This window comes from Lacerta agilis, chromosome 11 (assembly GCF_009819535.1).
Source record: "Lacerta agilis isolate rLacAgi1 chromosome 11, rLacAgi1.pri, whole genome shotgun sequence".
Lineage (NCBI taxonomy): Eukaryota > Metazoa > Chordata > Lepidosauria > Squamata > Lacertidae > Lacerta > Lacerta agilis.
In genome coordinates this window covers 33,706,058-33,729,300 of record NC_046322.1, presented here as the reverse complement: position 1 = coordinate 33,729,300, position 23,243 = coordinate 33,706,058, and the positions used below count along the sequence as shown (strand labels likewise).

Here is a 23,243-nt window from a genome sequence, read left to right as displayed (position 1 = left end):
CACACCTGAAAGGTGATTAAAAATGCCCTCCTTCTCCCATACATGCACCAGATCAAATGCCAACCTTTTAAAAAGCCCCTTTATTGGGATGGATGAATTCCATACTGTGCTCCTCTAGATTTGTTGAATGATAATCATTCATGTTGTATTTCACCACATAAAATAGGATGTTTGCCTTTGATGTATGTTATGCTTTCATTGTATATACATTACATTCAAACCACAGTCCAAAGCAGCTCAAAAGAGTGCTGCTTTGCTGTTGTGCTTCAATATAAAAGAGTTAATATATTGATGACTGGGGGGGGGGGGGGGAACCTGCAGATGCTACAGGAAACAATGGTTTGATTCTAGCTGGGTTTGTCTAACCACAGTTATAACAGGACAAAGTTATGGAATTCGGACATGATGATGAACTGTTTGTTCAAAAGGGGCAGGGGGAGCTTTCAGTCTGCTTGTGCATGTGAGAAGGAAGAAAAGAGAAGGTGGATAAGCCATGGTTTCCCATTATTTCTGAATCAGACCAGTGGCAAAGGGACAATGCAATATTATATAAACAAAGGTTCATGCCACTTCCAAGGCAGATTAGCAAACCTACTTCTAGCAAACTAGATATGTCTATGCAGTTTGAGATTGAGAATAGAGACAGGCATGCAGGAATAGTTGCTGAATGGTCCTGGGAAACTGAAGTCGACATTAATTTTATATATTTATATTTTTAAGAATGTTAACAATCACTGTATGCTATATCCTGTCGCTGGCTTGTATAACTACAAAAGACACAAAAGAGAGATTTAATATTATTATTTGCAAGTATGTTGCTAGATTTCTGACACAAGAAAAAAAATTAACAACTGAAAATGATTCCAGTAACTGGAATATGTCCCGTCCCCCCCCCCCCCGAATGGAGTTTGGACCTGTCAAATTCCAGATATAAAGGAGAAAGGTTGATACATGACATATTGCTTACCATCAGCAATTGCTTCTCCTTTGAGGCTCTTGATGCCTCCAGGCACAGGACTTCCATCAATGAAAAACTCAATTATGCCATCATCCAGTGTAATCAGAAGGTGGAGCCAAATGTTTTCCTCTAAGTATTTCATGACCGTGATATTAGCCACATATGTCACGTTTGATGGCTGCGGCATGTAATGAAGCCTTACAGAAACATGAGATTCATTTGTGTGGATTTTCACTCCGTAATACATTGTCCCACTGCCATCGTCCTTCGCCAGGAGAAATCCATCACTATTGGCACTAGGAATTACCCATGCTGAAAATGTGAATTTGGCAAGCGTTCTGTTCTTACTGACGTGGAACTCGGGTTCGATGACCCCATACGCATCCTCTTCGCCACTAAAAAACAAAGCATCTGTTCCAGTGTGATGACGTCGCATGTGAGGCTGTGACTGCACCACATTTGAAAACCTTCCCAGCAACAAGCAATCAATCATCGGCGGTAAGCCTTCTTTAAATGTACTGGATACTATTTCCCAGCCAATCTGGACATCTCCAAATGTTCCCTGCTGCCTCAAAACTGTAAAGTTGGTAATGTGGGACATATCATCTTCAGACAGTACATCTTCTGCTATCTCCCTCTCCTGGCTTTTTGGATCTAGGATAAAGACTCCAAAGGGATCGTCATTGAATGGGATCATCACAGTGACAGAAAGGTTGGTTTCAGCTAACTGACCACCAGGACCTGGGAAACCACCTGAAATATTAAAATAAAAAGTTCAACAAAATTCTTTATTAACTTAATAATTATCTACATTTCTTTCTAAATCTTATCCTTCTACGAAGGAGCTCAGAACAGCACCCATAATCTTCATCCCTCACATATTTTATCACCCAATGAAATTCACAGATGACTGGGGATTTGAACCCAAGGCTCTTCATTTGGCTACAAAACTACACCTTTCCCAGCCAAAAGTGCAGTTAGTCCTACATTATTATTTTTCAGATCATAGAGTCTCTTAGCTGCATTCAATGTAAGACAGTGTTGTATCTGGCATAGGGTTGAAAGGGAATAGAGGCTGGAGAGGAGAGTGGTGGGGAGAGGGCAGATGGTAAATTTGCTTATTAATTTTCCTTTCCCCCCAAAATTGGTTTATGTGTGAGTTTTTTGTGTCAGCGTCACTTGGGCAGGTTCTCTTTCTCTTTTTTTATTTTTAAAGATGACAACTGAAAGAATTGTAGCAACTAATAGTGGCAGTTTATACAATCAGCAGAATCGAACGATAAAGCTGGCAGTAGTTCATGAGGGGCCTGTGTAGCAGTGGCAACCTCCTGGCATAAGCTTCTTGGATAAGCTCAGTGCTTCCACCAGGAGGATGCCATGCCCACCCCCACCCCCCACTAATCACTGCTGGTTTTATCATGTGATTATCATTTTCTCTAGTAGTGTTCCCTGGAATGTGGAGCATTTTGACAATAATAAACAATTGGTCTTGTTTTCTACCTAGCTCAGTACTTTCAATGACTTTCAGTGGACCTCCAGGGTTTCAGGCAGGGTCCTCTCCACCTGTAAATGTCAGGGTCTTCTGCGTGAGAAGCAGATGCTCTATCATTGAGCTATGGCCTTTCCCCATAGTAACTATGTAAGCCAACACTTCTGTGCTGTTTCTTCAGATTTGGACGAGGGGACCCCCCCCCCCAATGTACCTGAAGCATTCACCAGCTTTAGTGTGTAAAATTCATTGAATTCAGGGATTTTGTCTGGAATGGCATGGAGAGTTATAGGCCGTGATTGCTGGCCATCTAAGAACCAGACAACCCCACAGACTTGATAAAACTCTTCTCCTGGGTCCAAAGCAGAATCGTTTTCAAACAGCTGCCATGCCAAGGAAACATTGCCAAAGTGGCCTCTGTGTCTCAGAACCCTGTGCAGTAGATGGACACAAACAAGAGTCATTTCTCAGACACATAGCATCAAAAATACAGATGTAATATGAATGCATTTCATGTTTCTCCACATAATCCATCTACAATACCTTCTCAGGAAGGAAGCAAAGAACACCCAGGTTTTTTTTTTATCTGCATTTGCAGCCCAGTCCTAAAAGACATCTTCAATGCAAATGCAAACAAGGAGGGTGTCATTTCACTCCTTTTAGTTCCTATTGAGCCTCATGTTCATACTTAATTGGATAAAGCATTATCATAAAAATCCTGGCTGAGATCCAAATACCTACTTTATGCATGCTCAAGAGGCAATTTGGGCTCTTCCAGTGAGGGATTTTTGAATTTGTTTCCTTGAGCACAGCGCACAGACACACACACCATGCCATATGATAAAATTTGCAACCCATTGCACTCCTGGGTGCACAGAACTAGCTAAGTGGACTCTGACCATTATCAGGAGCCATAATCAAAATATAGGACTCTCAAAGAAAATCTTAAGTGTTGCACAGGGAATTGGCAAGCAGCCACAGAACACCTTCATTGAATGTGCAAAACAAGCAGTAAATGGACTCTCTGTGGTAGGGGTGGGGCCAATCCTGGCCTGCCAGAAGCTCCAATTTAGCCCACAATGTCATTTTACACAAACCACACCTACTGATGGTCAGGGGTGCAGGGTTTCAATTCTGCCTTGGATGCACAAACAGGTCTTGAAGCCAAAACAGGGTTTAGGCTTCCACTTGTCAGCAGATGAGCCCAGTTTGGCTTTGTGTCCTATTAGGATCAATCAGGCATGCTCGGCCAAGGCAGGAATTTGTAAGCATTAGTGGAATGCAGGAGAAGTCCCCTCCATTGCCTTTGCTGGAAAAATGCACCTTCCTTCCTTCCCATTCACTTGATATAGCAAGGGGGAAAGAAGGGTGTGATTTGTAAGCAAAGGCAGAGCATGGGACCTGCTACCTGTACTCCTCCTTTTCTCCCCTTCTTATCACTTTTGCAAGCCCCCTAGGAGGTATTTTGACAGGTGGGCGGGGCAAGCTGCCTGTTAATCATGTGACAACATAATTACAGAGAACAGAATTTAAGACTGGAAAAAGAGTGCTGTTTTGAGAATTCTGAGATAATAATTCACCAATTTAAGAAAAAGCTCTCAACTCACAGCCAGGCCATTCAAAAAGCTTTAGTCATATTCTAAATAAAGAAAAAGCTTTCTCTCTTTTTTGGGGGGGGGGGGAGGAGGAGAGAAATCAGCAGCAACTTTTGGGGAGAAATAAACACCAAAGGGAAAATCCTCTTCCTGGGTATTTAGACCAGAATCATTACTAGAGGTTCACTAGCTTATCTCTATGGCCTCCCAATGCACTTGTAAGAGTGTCAACGGATTGTACACCTCCTGCCGAGTTAATTGGCAGCATAACAAGGGTCATCAGTCAAACAAAAATAACTTTTTAAACCCTGCTGGCCCTGGGTACATTCATGAATGAGCACCAATAATAGCCTGCAGAAAGTCCTTTCAAGCCAAGCAGGTTTTGATTTTCTTTCCCCAAATCCTTTCAGGATTAACACAAATATTCAGAAAAGAAAACAAACATCAGACGCTTTATATAACTAAAAGAATTGTTTGAGGTAAATTTTCAAAGCAAGTATTTCCACCAAACACTTGCTAGATGCCCTAACACAGTTTTTGTCAACATGCTAACTCCCCCCCCCCCAAAAAAAACAACTACAACAATAACTGGAGGGTCAGCAGCATGATTCCCACTTTTCTTTATAATTCTTAACTTTTATTTACATGTTCATTCAGAATTCAAAGTTGCCATTTGAACATTTTTAGAACTAGCATTATTATCTTCATCTGCCAATTCAGCTGGCCATCTTGGAAAGATCTACTCTGTTCAGCATATTTACTTTCATAAATTACCTTATAGCTTCTTATAAATTCCCTTCTACAAAGTGTGCATGTTATCACACTTGGATTTTCCTTTACACATGCCAGAAGGGAGACTCCAATTCTTTTCCAGGGGTACAGCCCTGACAGATCATATTGTCTCCCAAAAAAAAAAAAAAAGTAGAAGGGAATTGTTTCCAAGAAAGGTCCATATATACAAAGAGTCACATGTTAAACTCCTTCTAAAACTATGCAAATATTAAAAACTTCCCCCTTGTGCAATTTTTGACATAGAAGCATCTTTTGAAACACTTCTGATTGCTTAAAACCTTACAGTCGCAAGGATGAGTAAGACTGAATTGATTCCAAGAAAGTGTGATCCAAGATATTTACTGAAGTGACAAGCTGCATTTAGTTGAGTGTTACTTACAAAAAATCATTGGTCTTGCCTTCTTCTACTGCTTTGTCTGTACGCTCCAATGAAAAGATGCCATTTGGGTCATCATTTGCTTCAATTATTACTGTTGCCATTCCAGATCCGTAGACCACTGTGTCTCCTAAGCAACAATTTTTTTGTTTAAAAATAAGGCTAAAAGCAAACAGCATAATATCTGGAACAAAAAATTCCATACCCTAGCCTAATGTTTTTTTCCAGATCCAAGATTCTGAGTATCTGCTATTTAATTCAGACAACCTTCTTCCTTTGTATGTTGTAAAAGGGACAGCATGCCTTTCCCCCAACACACACACACAAGCTTGGTCCTGCCAGACATATATGTGGGAATTATATTTGCATACGGTCTGTGTGCATAAAATCCAACTCACGCAGGTCTGAATTACGGTAAGAGGTTTGCTTCATAGATTTTTGCGTATGTGGGATGTGAAGTTCTGGTTGATATGTGTTGGATTATATGTGTGTAGAAGGCTGTATGCCTGGGATGGAGAACTTCAAGCCAATCAGGTCTATCTGGCCCTCATAACTCTCCCTGGGCCACACCATCTCTCCCCAGACCATGCCCATCAACAGCCGAGCTCTGTACTCTCCTCAAATGATTTTGCCTGGCTGGATGTGAACTGTGATAATGCCTCTTGTCTGCCTGGAGGATGTGCAGATGGGGTGGGAGTGCAGAAACTTCTGACTTTTGTGAGACAGGAATGTAGCTTGCTCTATCTTTTGCCCCACCAACTTTTGCTTCTGACTTTGCCCATAGCTGGCATATGGACCTTGGAAGGTTGCCAGTAAGGGAATGGGGACCTCAGGCTGAAGCCAGCTCCCCTCCCATTTTATGCAAATGTTATGCCCATACATTGCTTTTATAGGGTATCCCAAGGTAAGCAGTTACATCTGGTAGCCATGGCAAGAAGACATAGTCTTGTTCCTCCACTGCTCACACAGAGGTTGCCCAAGCAGGGTCCAAAAGAAAAAAGCTAAGGTAGCCTTTGAAAACAGCATGCCATCATGTACACTGGAGTAAAGGGCTCTGTTTGTGAGTAACTACAGTGGTGCCCCGCTAGACGAATGCCTCGCTAGACGAAAAACTCACTAGACGAAAGGCATTCGCTAGTGGAAGGCTGCCCCGCAAGATGAAAAAGTCAATGGGCTTGCCTTGCAATATGAAAATTATTATTTTTTCCCTGCGAAAACCGCTATTCTGCCTTGGTGCTTCGCAAGACGAAAAATTCGCTATACAAAGACACTCACAGAACGAATTATTTCCGTCTTGCGAGGCACCACTGTACCCAAGTCTGAATAGGATGATGGCTATTAGCATACCTGACACTGGGAGCCTAAGTGGTAAGTGGGGCTTGTATTTATTTATTTATTTATTTATTTATTTATTTATTTATTTATCTTTACTTTAGAGCCAAGGAAGTGAACGCAGTATGACTGAAGTCTTCTAGATCACAGCCTGAGCTTGTATGTTTAAGATAACAAGATGAGAGAACCGACTATTATAGAGCACCACTTTATGGCTGCCATGAAGTTTATACACAACAATAAAAACATCAAATATATTTGCACAGCACAATGACACATTTGCACACCAAAGATTGTACTTAACCCCCTGTAAATTTATACCTTAGCCACTTATGCCTACCTTTTTCTCTTTTGTTCTATATATGTAAGGCTGGGGATTATTTACATATATATTGGTTGTTTTAATATCCAACACAAATAATGAAAACCAAATTAGCATGGGAATACCCTAATCAGCTCCCCCAACATATAATTCACGAATTGAGAAAAGCAGTATCAGAAATGCAGCAGTTGCTTAGTTTACATAGAGATCAAATAATCATTTGAACCTGTTGAGTTGAAGAGAATGATATAAAAAGTCTCATCTGACTCAGGGGTATCGTCATCATTGATAAACACAGTTATGTTCTGTTCTCGTATTCCAACATCAAAGAAAAGCACACCACTCTTTTCACTAGGCATAAAGTCTCCCTCTTCAGCAGTGGCTCCTCCATTAACAGTGGTGTACGAAACCACAACAGCATCAACATCTGAGCCGTTCCTTATGACTACAAAATTAGCAATGCCACCTTCATGAGCCTTCACAACAACAGGATCTGAAATACATATACAGTGTGTAAAAGAAAGAGAAATCAATATAACAGAACTGTAACCTTCCTTTGCAAATATTGTTTCCAGTAAAGAGAAGAAAAATCTACTTTATAATGAAATACACATAGAATCATAGAATCATAGAGTTGGAAGAGACCACAAGGGCCATCCAGTCCAACCCCCTGCCAAGCAGGAAACACCATCAAAGCATTCCTGACAGATGGCTGTCAAGCCTCCACTTAAAGACCTCCAAAGAAGGAGACTCCACCACACTCCTTGGCAGCAAATTCCACATTTCATAGTACTGAATGTCTCCACTCCACTGTTACCTGTTACCACTGTTATCATCTAGTCCAACCCCCCTGAAATGCAGGAATATGCAGCTGTCCCATTCAGGGATCAAACCTGCAACCTTGGCATTATCAGCACCATGCTCTAACCAACTGAGACTACAGTGGCACAATTCAGACATTACACCAAACCATGGTTTATGCTAAGCATAGTTAAGGACCCCACAATGTGGTATGAATTCTGAAATGTACAACAGTAACACCATTATTGCTTTCATTTCCCCTCTGTTCAGTACTCAGCTTCATAAGGTCATTCCTCCTCCCATGGCTCAGAACCTCTTGAGATGGGAGCAATGGTCCTAATTTTCGTTTGTCAATGGTTTTCAAACTAAGACATAATTTCAAACCACATCTAATACACACTGTGGTTTGATATCCTGGATTGGTAGCTCCTTTACAAATCATGATCTGACATACCATGCTGCCAAAAGGTAGGCTATAAATGGAATAAAGAAATAAAATAAAATGAGCACATAGGAGATCACAAATTAAGAGAAAGCCAAGCAGATTGTGCCACTCCTATTTATCTTGTTTTAGATCCATCACTCCATATAAGCTACACTGAAGATCTCTCACCAGCAAAATAAATTGGGTCGTCGTTTTTTGTAATCTGCAAGGTTGCAGTGGTTGTATTTCCCATTCTAGCACCCCCTGTGGCATTGAAAAGACTAATGATGAATACCTCGATTTCTTCAGGTATCTGAAAAAATATATAAAAAGTTAATGTATGTTACCTCTAAATGCTATATAATTAAAACAAAGTTACCCAACATTAACTCTTGCAAATCATGGAACACAACTGTAGAATAATGGGAATATTAAAACAAACATACGAGCATTTAGAATAATGAGATCTACCGTAAGTTACTCATATATATCCTAGATGTATTAGCTGGTTTGATATACTATAGTCAGCATCACAATGGGTATGTTTGAACTTAATACTTTCCCCATTTAAATCAGTGGAGCTTAAAACTGCTGATGTTTGCCACTTTCAGTGGTATTTCCCTACTATGATAATTTCCCAGTAGCTTGGAGGATGATCATTTCATATATTTACAAAAAAGAAAGAAAGTTGAGGCTCTCAAACTGAAGGAAGATGTATAGTCTGTTGCTAGAATGGGAAACTAAGAGGTTAAATCCATAATGATTGAATGGGCACAACACATAAGACATAATATACAAATGGAAGATTGGGGGAAATTATGGAATGTGGATCTAAAATTTACCGACTCTGTATAACTCTGAAAGAGAATTGCATGAAAATGATATACCTATGGCATATGACCCCTGTTAAACTTGCTAAGATGTATAGAACAAGCTCTAACAAATGTTGGAAATGTAAAGAATCAGATGGCACATTTTATCATATGTGGTGGAGTTGTAAAGTAATCAAAAATTATGGGGAAATGATATATAATGAATTGAAGAAGATGTTTAAAGCAAATTTTGTTAAGAAGCCAGAAAGCTTTCCTGCTAGGCATTACAGGACTGGAGTTGCCAAAAGAGTGGAAGAAGCTATTTATGTAGGGCACAACGGCGGACAGGATTCTCCTAGCCCAAAAATGGAAAGATGACAAAATACCAACAAAAGGAGAATGGCAAACTAAACTGATGGAATACGCAGAACTGGCAAACTCACGGGAACACTCAGAAACTATGACAATAGAGACTTTAAAAAGGACTGGGAACCATTTATGTTGTATTTGCAAAAAAACTGTGAAGAAATGGGTCTGAGTAACGCTTACAACAAGGATAACATGTAAAATATAAGAGCAATTTGAAAATGAATTAAGGTAAAATATAATATGTAAGAAGATATGCTACAAAAATGTGAAAGTATAAGAGCAATTAGATAAAAGACTACAAAATAAGGAAAATAAATGAAGCAGAAGCAGTGATTGTTGAATGGACCAAAGTTGGGGGAAGTCATGGGGAGTGGGATTCTTTGAATAATTCTTTTTTCTATATGTGTTGAAAATGTTGAATATTAAACTGTAAAACTAATTTTATTTTTATTTTTTAAAAGTTACTTGCATAAAAGTGTTTACCTCATCAGGCACCGAATATATGGTGATATTTTTTGAAAATTCTTCATTTCCAAAGAATACTATCCCTTGCTCCGGGAATATGTCTTTTGTAGAAGCTGGGTAAGTTGCCCAAGACACAGTTACATTGCCAAAAGTTCCTTGACTTCGCAAGATTCTGAACACCGCTTTGAAACACAAATGCATTAATTGGTAAATGTACAATATTAAGAGATTCAAAGACAGAGTAGAAAAACTCAAAGAAAAAACAGTTTTAAAAGACAAGTATCTGTAACTATGAAAGTGGCATATACTCATTTACATATATTCATCCCAAGGATGAATGCTGCTAATTGCAAGCTCAATAAATAGCAAGCCACCATTATGTTGTTGTTGTTGTTGTTGCTGCTGCTGCTACTGCTGCTGCTGCTGCTGCTGCTGCTGCTGCTGCTGCTGCTGCAGAAAACTGTGCTATGGCATCTGCTGCAGCATCACTTCTCATGCCATGAAGGTCCCAGATGAGAAATCTTGAGCTATGTAGGAACAGTAGCACACTATGGTTCATCATACCTGTGTCACCTTCCTCACACCTCAGGTAGACAAATATTGCCATGGGGAAGAGCCACAGAGTGGAGTCCTCCTGTGTTACCTGGGCTCCAGATTTTACAGTATAGGAAGGAACTCTGTAGCAGCAGCATCTGTACTATGAGGGGTATCAGGTGAAGGAGTCTTGAGAGACAGTAAGTTACCAATTCATGATAAAATGGCAAGAGTTAATATGAGCTAGCCTACAACAGAGCAGTAAGGAATTACCAGCATAGAAGTCTCTGCCTTTGCTTTCATTTATTGTTACTGTTAATCCATCCTCAGCAAACTGAATTATTCCATGTGGATCATCATTCTTCAAGATTGTTATGTTGACAACTGTGGCATTTCCCAGCTTACTCGGCAGCTCACCGTGGCTACTGAGAACCACTGAGTAAAATTCATCCAACTAGAACAGGGAAACCAAATCAGAACAATATGGTCTGGCAACACTCATAGCAATCAAGAGACCAATCCAAATTTATCGATCAGCCAGCGTAAAATAAAATTTAGCAAATGTTACCTCAGGATGTGGAAAGTGTAACTCATATTTTAACAGTAGCACAACTGCCTATTAGACACAAATGGAAAATGATAAACCTGCCCTCTGTAGATGACTAGTGTTTGAGAGCATGGAATATAGCTTACTCATTTAAACTTACAGACATGTGAAAACACAGGAAAGAATCAGAAAAGAGAAACATAACATTTCCTCCATCTCAACACAAAGTGGCCATGATTATTTCATTTTTACGGCAATGGTAGCATTTTCAAGACTGCATAACCCACCAAAAAACCCATCAATTCAGGGGGATGTTTTAGATACTAAATGCCAGAAGTGCATCCTTTATTATTCCAAGTTAGGCATGAGGAATTCTTTCTGCCTCTCTTTACCTCTGGAATCCCATCCATCTTTGTTAGCAATGTAATTTTAATTTCTCTTTCTCCAGGCTTAAACTCCAGGATTCCAGTACTTCCATAGAACTCGCTGTCTCTTGGTTCTACAGTATAACGTAGAAATTGCTTGATGAGGGCTCCCTTGCACCGGACAATCTGAAGTTCAACAGATTCTCCTTCCTTTAAAACAAATCAAAAATCCAAAAGGCTCAGTATTCTTTTTTTGGTGTGGTTCCACCATGGAAGGGGTTTAGTTTCTGAGCACTTACTTTTATCCTGTAGGGCCCTCTTGAAGATAAAGAAAATTCAAACACTCCTCCAGGATCATCATTTTCCAGAATAACCACTTCACGGCTAATATATCCAGATTTCAGGATCTGATTTTCCACATTCACCCTGAAGAAATAATTGCAAAGATGCTTTTAACCAGGAAGTTAGTTTAGCATTAAATGCAGCAGATGCCTTTGGTAAAATATTGGGGCTTCCCCTCCACCACCTACAACCGTGTTATTCTGAAATACCCTCCCACTGAAGGTACATTTGGCCCCATCACTGGCTCCCTTTATGGAGCAAACATACATTTTATTTGCTAATGGATTGAATATATTTGTTATTCTTTTATTGTTTGGCTTTGACTGATTATTATTTCTTGCATTCATATTTTGTATTGTAATACCGCTTTATGAATGAATGTCGAAAAGTGGTATTCAAAAGCTGTACTTAAACAAAGAATGAACAAAGTCTTTCTGCACAGACTATATTTTATTTATATTTCCCTAGAAGCTTTTTTTTTCAAAGAAAAAAAAGATTAAACATGCACACTTCACACAGAGAAAGACAATAAAACACAGTGGCATACAAGAGTACTGGATGGTAAGCTTTTAAAAGCACTGCTGGGTGTGAAAGCTATAAAGAACAGGTTTTAGTGTCCTGCTAACATGTAGCAACATTTGCTATGAAAAGTTGTTGAAAGTAAATATTTTGTTTCCAACTTCATCTGAGATACATTTGCCCCTTGATTATTTCCTGTGCTGCAGATTTTACCCAACAACCAGAGATGATTTCAAGAGCTCACACTGCCAGTGAGAATCCTTTAAAATAGCTTCAATGCAAAGGTTTGTGTGCATACACACACTAAATCTGAATCTTCTTAACCAAATTCAGTGTTCCTGAAGGAACTGAAGTTGTTAACTAATGTTAACTAATGCTTAAGCTATTCATTAGTTGCTGGAGCACATAAAGATGCAGATATTATATTCCTAGATAATTTGTATTAACTGTTTTTAAATGATCAATGATGTATTTAAAGTGGCTGCAGCACTAATATGTGCAATTTATTTCAATAAAACCCCAGTCCTAAACCTGCTCACATGAAAGTAATTCTCCCTGACCATGGCAGCATTTACTTCCAAGTCAATGTGCATAGGGTTGTAATGTATGTTCCCTAAACATTGCAGTGAAAACACACAATCTATTTGAGGATGAAAACAATTTCTGCTTAACTCTAATTATTCAGCTCCATTATACCATATTTGGGAGGCCTGATTTCCCAGTGGTGAAATCAGAACAACCAATCTACTGTTCTGCATTATCTTCAAACATCAAACACCAAGCCATGCATTCATAACTTTTTATTATTATTCATAGGCCCTACATAAAGGAACGTTTTCAGTCCTCCACCCCATGCTCCCAAATAAAACAGCAACAGGAAGCATGCATTGCCCAAGGAGGTCCGATAGGCATGGTGCTTCAGAAGGAAAGGAATATTAAAGGAGACACAGTCTTGTCCAGACCAACCACTTCCAAAACAAAGTGCTGATTCACTGAATACAAAGACACAGCTTGCTGCACTTACCCAAAGTACACGACAAACCTTTCTGTCTCTACCCTGTCAATACAGAGAGAAATGAGTGGGGGGTAGGAATAAAACCACTGTTTGCCAGATTCTTTGTAGGAGAGTTCTTTAGAGGAGGAAATAAAAAGCAGGGTGGGATTAAAACAAAAACAAAAAACCCTCAGCACCTTTCCAGCAGCTAATGTTCACTTTATGGGAATTCTACTTGCTTGGCACTCACTTGTTTGACTAATGCTAGCAAGAGGTTCAGCAATTCCCACTCATGGGAGATGACCCCATGACCAATTGGGATGTCAAGGACCATTCAAGGCCTTTGCTGCCAGCACTGCTCCCAGAGCCAGCCGCCAACTGCCAAGCACTGTGCAGGCATACAGGCTACACAGCAGCTGAGTAAATTTTATTCAGCACCGTTTGTAATTACTCAGTGCTTTTAATTAGACAAAAGAAACCCATTTTATTCATTGATGCACAACCCTCCAGGACCTGCCATCCCACTACGCTGCCCAAATAATTGTCTGAGCAGATAAAGAAAGGCAGGGGTTGCCATTGTTCAGATTTTTTTGTAATGGGGACATATTTGAAAGGCCTCATTTAGGCAGGAGTTAAAACAGCATGAAGTGTTATTTGTGGCTGCATTTTCGGTAAATCAAACTGTAAGAATGATGTGAGAGGCGAAAGCATTTTCCAAGCCCAACATTTTATCGGCTCAAAACAAATGCTTAACAGTACCAACCACTTGTCAGAAGATATGGCTGGAAATGGAATAGTGCCTCTGATCCTAACCTAGCATTTTTAATACCCCAGTTACTTTGATTAATTATAAATTGCTTTCTGCATGTATATAGTCCACTGTGTATATCTTAGTGGTGCAAGCATGTGTGAATGGCATTTGTCCTTGGTAATGTCTGCTCCATAAGCTGCCGCTGAAATTCACAGTTCTGCAGAAAAACCTCTCTGCCTAGAAAACCTGTGCTAAGTGTTGTATGCAAAGATGACATAATCCCTTCCCAAAGGGTTCAGCAGGTAGAACAAAGGTAAATGCTACTCTAATAGCGTAGCATAAACAGGGACGTACCTAGGGGTTGGCTACGTTGGCCCCCGCCAAGAGCACAGAACCAGAGAAGCACTCAAATCATGCCTCCCCTGTCTGGCTCCAAGTGGCTATGAGCCCACCTGCCCGTCCTCACACTTCCTGGGTCACTCCTTCTCTGCTCTGGGCAGCTGGGTGAGGTGTGCAGGCTCCTCTGGGTACCTCAGTGGAGGATCCTCGCCAAGGGCACAAGGAATGGGAGGCACAGCTCCTTGCCAAGGGCACAAGAGAGCCTAGGTATACCTCTGAGTATAAATGAAGTTGCCAAGAGCAAACTAGCAAGTCAACGCATAAAAACTGGAGGAAAGGTTTCAGCACAGCACTAATAAGGAATGTCATTTTCACAAAGGCATTATGAACCACAAACTGACTGAAGGGGGAAAGATGACAGGAAAAGAGGCTCAGGGACAGAAAACTGGTTACAGTACTATAGACACCAGGGCCTAAATCCCAAACAGTTAAGCATACCTAAGCCCACTGACACCATAGTGAGCTAACCTGTGCTGGATTTAGGCCAAGATTACAAAACAAGCATTTTCATATTATTGATAAGCAATATACATAATGTATGTTGTGTAACCTAGAGTTCTTCTACCTTGGATTGCCAGATCTTGTTGGATTACAACTCCCACCATCTCTGACCACTGGCTAAGGCATGCCCCTCAACCACCCCAATTCCAGGATGAGTCGGACATGCTGGAATTATAGATGGCATCCCAGCAACCTGGTGTTATGTCTTAAGCTTGGATCCTTCAACAATAGGCAGGTAGGATTCTAGAAGGCAGCAACCTGATTGGCCTGTGGGAACCACCTAATCCGGCTCCAGGAGGGGAGTTTGAATCAGCCTATCATGCGTGAATCACTCTAGAATGTAGCACCTGAGGATCCTTCCCTGTAACTGCCCCCTCCTCCAATTTCCTGTTATCCTGAGGATCCACACATTTGCTGATCTAACATCAAATTCTGAACAATTGATGTGATAAAGTACAATAATTTTATAGCAATGTGTACATTAAATGTGATACAGAACCAGATAAATAATATCAGACATAGCATTAAGGTTGATAAATTTGGTTTTAAAAAAAACAAAATCAGCTCTGTTGTCACTTTAATATTTATACCCAGTGCAGAAGCTCACCAAGTATAAGAACTAACTGGAAAAGGAAGAGTATAACTTATGTATGGAAACATGAGCATTACTCTGTATGGAATTAAGTTACATAATGCCTGTTAAGGCAGCAGCAAAGAAGTTGAAATATCATAAATGAAATTCAACTCCTTTTCTTGTGTTAAGTCAACTGAGACACCTTACTATGAAAATCAAACCTATTACTTTTGAATGGTATGGCATTATAAGAACCAGATCATTACAGGCACATTTTGACAGAAGTATAACTTTACATGAAACTGAAATGGAAATTTAGCATAATTGTGCCTTCAGAGCAATGTTATCTGCCAAAGGAAATGCAGAAACAATTTCAGCGGACAACCAATATGATAGAGCCATCCATTTGCATATTACCTATGAGGCAAAGGAATATATATATATATATACCGGTATATATATATATATATAAAAACAATTTATGGCTCTGATTCAACATATAAAATGTCATGGATGCATAAGGTGTCTATGAACATTTACAGAATAATCTATGCATGTTTACTAAGAAATAAATCCTACTGTGCTTAAAGGGGCTTACTCAACACACCCCACCCCACAAGTAAGTGTACAAACATTAGCCAGTGCATAAAATAATACAATCAGGATATAAAAAGGGCATGTTGTGACAAATTATTGCAGAATAATACCTGTCTAATGACAATATTAGAGTCTCATTCATTTCTGGGATATCATCAGCTTTGACAGTAAGGTTGATTGCTGTGTCACTTTGTCCAGATAAAAATACAACAGATCCAGAGAAAGGACTTATATCATCAGTAGTTACAGCTTTTGGATGGAGGCCAGAGGGTATCAGGCTCCAGAAGACAGTAGCTTGTCCATCAGTCCCATCTCGATGCAATGGAATGGAGGTCTAGAATGCATACCAAGTTCAGTAAAGTTTTTTTTATAAAAAAAACCTAATTGAATGTACATGCAACTCTAGCTGGCAAGCTACAGTCAATATCAAATATCTGAAAACACATTTCTGAAATAGCACATAGATTGATTTACTTTTAACTTCTACAGCATTCTGCACCTATGAAATGCAATGAAAGAATTGTATGGCATCTTTTAAATACTGGTAAGGTGTGTCACAAATTAATGAAACATGAAAACAGGGGGGAGAAAATCTAAATATCTAAAAATAATCAGTGAGGTTCTCATGGTTGGGATGCAGAGTTTTTGTCATGCTCATCTTCCTTTTGAGAGAAGTTTGCGAGTAACATTGCTTCCTTTCTGCAAATCATCTTGCCCGCAATCTTCACTCTGTAGCCTACCTAGGAGCTCACATTTCAATTTTAGGCCAGGATGAAGACATCATAAGGTAACCAGCCCCTCTCATGGGTTTATTTAAAAAAAATAAAAAATAAGGAAAGGTGGGCAGCAGGGGAGGCTGCAGAGTGCTGGAGAAATGTTTACATGGAAGGAAAACAGTGGTCAGTGTAGAAAATTCTTTCCAGTAGCACCTTAGAGATCAACTGAGTTTGTTCTTGGTATGAGCTTTCGTGTGCATGCACACTTCTTCAGATACATGTGCACACGAAAGCTCATACCAAGAACAAACTCAGTTGGTCTCTAAGGTGCTACTGGAAAGAATTTTCTATTTTGTTACGACTATGGCAGACCAACACGGCTACCCACCTGTAAGTGGTCAGTGTAGTTCGTTAAGGGAGCTGAGAGTTGTTAGGAAAACCTTAACAAAGTACAGTTCCCAGGATTCTTTTTGCAGAAAGCCATGACTTTTAAAAGTTGAATAAGAGTACTTCAAATGTATGGTGTGAATGTGACCAAAAACACTGCCCCTTTGCCACCTCATAACAAGGAAGTAAACCTAAAACCCCACACAGAGCAAAATTCTGAAGTACCCAGAGGTTGAGGCAGAAAAAATGAAGCTTCCACATGGAGGGGGGGGGGAACAAAACCTTTTGAGAAGTTGGAGGGAACAGTGCTATCTCGTACTTGATTTTACTTGGAGTTAGGAAAATACAACATTTATTACAACTATATGACCCTTACCTCCCAGTAGCATCTTCATAGGTTGCAGGGAACAAATGGTGACATTTCATTTTTTTTTTTTTTTTAACAGAATTTATTGGCATTTTCACAAAACAACATAAACCCAACCCCCACACCTACAAATATCAAAACAAATACAAATACAAATACACACACACATAATGTCAGGATTCTTCTTCTTATCTGTATATCTTGCTATAGAAAAAAAAAAAAAAAAATTCTAGTTCCGAATCTTGACACTTGACTTCCCCCGCCTATACACCTTCGGTTTTAATACAATACACTTTCTCCTTAACATCTTTTCTCTATAGAAGTTTAACTTAGCTTGATATAGAAAGAAAAAACACCTTTGTCTTATCTTTTGCATTATAACCTAAAACTTAACCAAATATTCTTAGAGCTAAACTTATTTCTTCTATCATTTAGCATGCTGCTTTTAACTTAAATTCAATATCTCCTTACTTATTTAAAATAAACTTATTTAACAGACTTCACACTCCGATTTCGGATACCATGGCAGACCATCTATGTTATACAATGATTAATTCAACCCACTCCCCTTTTGTCCATTGTCTTCTCCTGTCTTTCACCAGAACCGAATCCCCTATTGTATGCTTCTAAATGTCCACAGATCCAGGTTACAACCACAACAAACCCTGCATCGAGCTCCAAGATGTTCATCCTCTGCATTCTGAGCTTCTCCGTAGCTTTGTACCAAAATTCTTCTTCTTGTAGAAATCTTAATTCTCTGTCCCTCGACCCCGAGCTGCCACCTCGGAATCTAGATATTAAAAAACTTTCCGTTTCAGGGTTTCTGCCACCCCCTGAAAACAGTCCCTGTTCCAATCGGATTTGCTCTGCCATCTCAGACCATCCTTCCAGCACATCTTCCAGCTCTTTGCAAAAGTCTGTTTCCATTGAGTAGATTTTTTGGAAAGCCTCCTCTGTGGAATACAGATTATTTCCATTTATAATCCCACACAAGACTCTTAATTTTCGATTAGCCAGCTCCAATTGAAAGACAGTGAGCTTTTCCTCTACCTCCCAGTCCTTCTGTGCCAGCATAAGCGCAAAGTCCAACATCTTCGGGGAAGGGAGGTGGGTATCAAATTACATTTCCTGTCTTTTTCCTCCTTTGTCTCAATTTTTTCCTGCGCAATTCCAAATCGCCGCCATTTCTTCCGAAGCCAGAGTATAAAGACCAAAACTTCAAATGGAGATATTTTTCCTCAATTAACCCCTGAGAGGGAATCTCTACAGAGTCAGTTTACAAATTCCAAGCACTTTCAAATGATTAGTGTAGCAGCAGTCACTTAAAGAGTTAATTCCTTCCAACCCCCGAAGGGAGAGAGGCGGGCTGCCTTTTCTTTTGATCCCAGAGCTTTTCCCGAAGTACAAAGAGACAGTCAATTACTCACAGCTTCTGGTTTCTTAGCAACTTCTTAATGACAGGTAGAACAGAGACGCTCCTCACGGACTTTGCCGCCGCATGTAAACATCCCGGTTGGGGCATGTCCCCTGAAGCCCGACTCCGTGGTCCCTTCACCCCCACTCCCCCCTTACAGGGGGCGCGGGGGAAGGGTTCGGAGCACAGCGGGCATAGCCGGGGAGCCCAGGGCGCGGGACGCTCTTCCCGCGCCCCAACCAGAGCCCTGCATGCGGCTGCAGGGCTCCTAACCCCCGGGATGAACTGGGTGCCTCGCCACCGAAGCAACCCAGGACCATCCGCGATGGCGCCAGCCGCCGGAAGTCCAAATGGTGACATTTCAATTTAACTGTGATTCAGAGTTGCTAAGATTATTTTTTCTTCATTATAGAACCATGATGACAAGGCATGAGAAATATTTTGAATAAGTAAGTGTTGCAAAATAAATTATTTTCCACTAGCTTGCAGAGGTTTGTGTTAAGTGAAGGCAGACCCTGTACTTTCTCTGAAGAAAATGTGCAGTATGCAAGAACAATGTTTAAAGAAAGATTTACTTACTACTGTAAAAACAGCATCTTCTGGCTCATGTAAAATTACTGGAAGATTGCTGATAAAGCCAATTTCTCCATTTGCAATGTCAGGTGTAATTCTTAAAGAGATGTTTTGAATTTCACCTAGTCTAGGACTTACAGGTGGAACTAGAGGAGTGATATTCACTAGTTCAACTTTTTCAAGCTGCAATAAGAGGAATAAAGATTTTAAGATTCTCTGCCTTTCACACATATGGTACAATGATTTATAGGACAGAACAACTAGTTATTGCATATTTTTAATGTAAGCTACAAATATCCGACCAGGATTTTGCAGAATCCTGCTGCAAAAAAATGATAATACATAATTCCCATGATAGGAAGAGATTATTTCCACTACTCAGTTATTCTGGGAAAACACTAATTTACATCTACAGATCTTTATGCCTGTCACATTTGAACATATAAGGAAAACATGCAATCACATGTGCAGTTCTGCATCAGAATAAGTAACTGTAAATTGCTGAAGCAGGTTGTGAACAGGCGTTCTTCCACCAAACTGAACCATTTTGGAGAGGAAGACTCCAGGATCCAGTAAATTAATGCCCAGGAGATGTTAGAACCTGCTGAAGAACCTACACTGAACTCCCAAGGAATGTACATATAGAAGGGAAACAGTTGCAGGAGATGGAGAAGGAAATGAACAAAATCCATTTCCATGATATTCATACAAAATTTTCTACAATATATTGTGCCTTCTCTGTTTTGGAGTCATTATCATGGGTCCTAACTTTTCACATCATGAACATTTATTTATTTATTAAAAAATATTTGGAAACCAACAACTTATTTTTAAAAAATCAAGATGGAGTCTAATAAAATAGAAGGATCATGTAACAGCACAGAAAGAGCTCCTTCCATTCACAGAATGAAGCAAAAACAAAGCATCCAAACTTTTATTTTTATTATCAATTTTATAACAGTGTGGTTTGCTGGGATTGGGATTGGACGGGCATCCAAACTCCCCAAAAAGCACACGGCAGAACTGGTTTGAGTTGTTACTATTACAATTGCTGATACTTTTAAAAGAGCCCAACAGAACAAAGTCCCAAGGGGAAATGCAAGAGTAACACAAAGTTTGGTGGATGAGGGCATTTTATCCACTGATGCTTTACATATTTTCTTGACTCAGCTGAGTTCCTTAAAGAATTCTGTATTCCTCTGAATTTGGAATGTACAGAAATATTTTTTACCAAGTTATATTTCAGGCTATACCAGGTGATTGAACTGGCTATGGCACTGAAAAATGCCCAGTTAATTATTAATCTTTTCTTTCTCACCAATGTGTTCGTTAATTTCAATTGTGTTCTCATGTCACTTCCTCTTTCCACAAGCCTCATTCTAAACTGTGCATGTAGAAATAAGGTTTATCCAAGAAAAACATTAGACTTCCCTAATAAGGCATAACGATGTTCAAGGCAACATGAGAGGATGTTTCATGTTATTGATGCTATAATAATAAATTAAACTGATGTGTCACATAAAAGTTTTGACAATTTTATACCATATCATATACCTGTACTAAGAAATGGGCCCCATTTTGAAGAAACGCATCATTTCTTATTGGTACTTTTACAATTTCTCCAGTTCTTCCTTCTGGAAAGTAGAGAGAGCTTCTTCCCGAAATGTTTAGAACACCTTCTTTAGCTCGCTCAGGATCCACAGGCCCAGCAGGAATATACAGGACTGTATAAGACAGTCTCACATCTCCCACTGTTCCCTTTTGCCTTGCAAAGCTAAGAGACAAAAAACGTCCATCGGGGCTGCTTTCTATCCTCTGATCCTCTGCAGGGTAGAACTTTATTACACCATAAACATCATCACTGTCTTGAATGTAGAACAAAAGCTACAAGAACGACAACAAAGTATTCATGTTAAGAGCAAATTACCATTAGAAATCATAATAAATTAATTATCAGATCACTGTTTGTAGGTAATGATTGGATTATGAGATTTTTATCACTCCCAAGACAGGCAATGCAACCACAGAACTACTGGCTTTACATGACCCCACCACTTGTGGTAGCTAACAGTGCTCGTGCTAACAGTGAACAAGCACTGCCGTGTAGAGGATGTGTGGCAAACTTTGGTGTGCTCCCAGAATTTTCCCACTCTCATGTCAGCAGCTGGAGGTAAGCTGTTTATTGTAGCAACTCATCTTAAGAAGGAGCAACTGGCTAACATGACCAGGAAGGTCAAGTATAGAGGGTCTTAAGCAGAACATTCTGCTACTCCACTCATTCTACCCTTGAACAGTCTGTTAGCTAACCAAAGGGATCATAATGTGGAAATCCTTCTAACATGCAATTGTATCAGAAAAACTGCGTCATCACCAGAAGGTCCTGAAAGGAACAGTCAAATGGATCCCACAAAAGGCTGCTGAGCCACTTAAGTTCAACTGCAGAAGTTCTTCAGGATAGAAGTGAACCCTTTCAGGTAACAGGGGCATCAGACCCTTGTCCAATTTAGCATAGCATCCTAATATGTTAACTTAGGCAGGAATATTATTCCATAGTATCTCTATGAGTGGGAGGAAGCTAGCTCTGACCAAAACTACTTTTCTAGTAGTGTAAAGCAAAAAAATAAATAAAATGTTTTCAGTAGTGTTGAAAAACTTCTCTCTGAGGATTTTTCAGCAGTGCCTGGGAAATTGTTTTGCCTATTTATTTACACTGCCTTCTCTCCTCATCTCTCTCAGTTGATTTTGTTTGATCTCACTGAGACTGTAACTTAACAAAATCCAGCCAGCAATGCAGTGGAGCAATGCCACCACATTCATTGCATAAACACTGATTGCTTGGGATCCCCTGTGTAATTGAACAATAAGGCTTTACCCTCCTGGATTTATTTTGTTTGCCCTGGTGTCATCATGTAGTCAAATACAATTAGCTACCTAGCATTGTGACATAGTCCTAGTTGTAAAATAAAGAATATGCCAATTATACAAATAATTGGTTTAAATAATTGTACTAATTGGATAAAATTGGCATCTTGCTGGAACGCTTGCATTTCTTTAGGCGAATAAATGCAGACCTACCTCAGCTGGTTCGCTCACTTCTGCACCCCCCTGTATTGTATGAGCCAGAATCCTAAGCAGATATGGCTGTGCCTCTTCAGGGAAATTGTCATTAACAATGTTCAGAGGCAGCGCTGTTATCAGCTGCCCTTGAGCAAAATGCAATACCCCCGAGTCTGGAGTGATGTCTGCAGTCACAGGTGAAGGATCACTGCTGTTGCGGGTTATAACCCAGGAAACCGAAACATTTCCATGTGTTCCACCATTTCGTACAACTGTGATGCCTTCGTACCTAGAGGTTGCAAACAGAAATTAACAAACAATTTTCTAACTTTAACTCTAGTGAAACACTAGAGTTATAACTAAGCACTCAAATGAACCTACAAGTTACTCCAATATTTAAACACTGCAGGAGTTAAATGCCCTCCCTGAGTAAACTATTGTTAAGTATGCAAACTGACTCAGAATATTTAACTAAAGGTAGAAATAAGTTGAATGGTGTCTGTGTCTGTTCTTCATCATAATTCCCCACTCAGTGCTATTGCACTGGTCCTGGGCTGTTGTCCTGGGCTGTGTTTATTCTTCTGATCCAAATTCTCCTACCCAACACATGCAGACAGAAGCACCAACTTGTAATTTAAGGAAGAGACTTTTAGTCAGGCAGGTAACAGTTCTGGCTCAGCAGCAGACACAATCTTCAGGAGTCATGGCTCAGGATCAGGGAAAGAAGTACAAAACTGGACAGAAGTGACAAAGATGCCCCAGAAATTTTCCCAGCCTCATTCACTAGCATTTAAAGACAAAGCATATCAGACTAACTGGTTAGACTTTCTCGCCTTGTGGGAAAGCCAAGACTACAAGTGTGCACTCCACT

At 39.8% G+C, this 23,243-nt stretch overlaps 1 protein-coding gene across 1 annotated transcript in view; it reads right to left on the bottom strand.

Annotated features, from left to right (window-relative positions):
• The window catches only part of ADGRV1 (adhesion G protein-coupled receptor V1), a 236,135-nt gene that overhangs the window by 201,805 nt on the left and 11,087 nt on the right, over positions 1-23,243 (bottom strand). The window contains exons 7-19 of the mRNA XM_033164758.1: positions 22,391-22,661; positions 20,870-21,199; positions 19,322-19,498; positions 15,969-16,192; positions 11,481-11,607; positions 11,209-11,391; positions 10,543-10,723; positions 9,754-9,917; positions 8,279-8,402; positions 7,091-7,357; positions 5,214-5,340; positions 2,662-2,879; positions 968-1,711 (exon numbers count right to left, since the gene is read on the bottom strand). Coding sequence (XP_033020649.1) covers positions 968-1,711; positions 2,662-2,879; positions 5,214-5,340; positions 7,091-7,357; positions 8,279-8,402; positions 9,754-9,917; positions 10,543-10,723; positions 11,209-11,391; positions 11,481-11,607; positions 15,969-16,192; positions 19,322-19,498; positions 20,870-21,199; positions 22,391-22,661 — 3,137 coding nt within the window. The remainder of the gene's footprint in view (positions 1-967; positions 1,712-2,661; positions 2,880-5,213; positions 5,341-7,090; positions 7,358-8,278; positions 8,403-9,753; positions 9,918-10,542; positions 10,724-11,208; positions 11,392-11,480; positions 11,608-15,968; positions 16,193-19,321; positions 19,499-20,869; positions 21,200-22,390; positions 22,662-23,243) is intronic.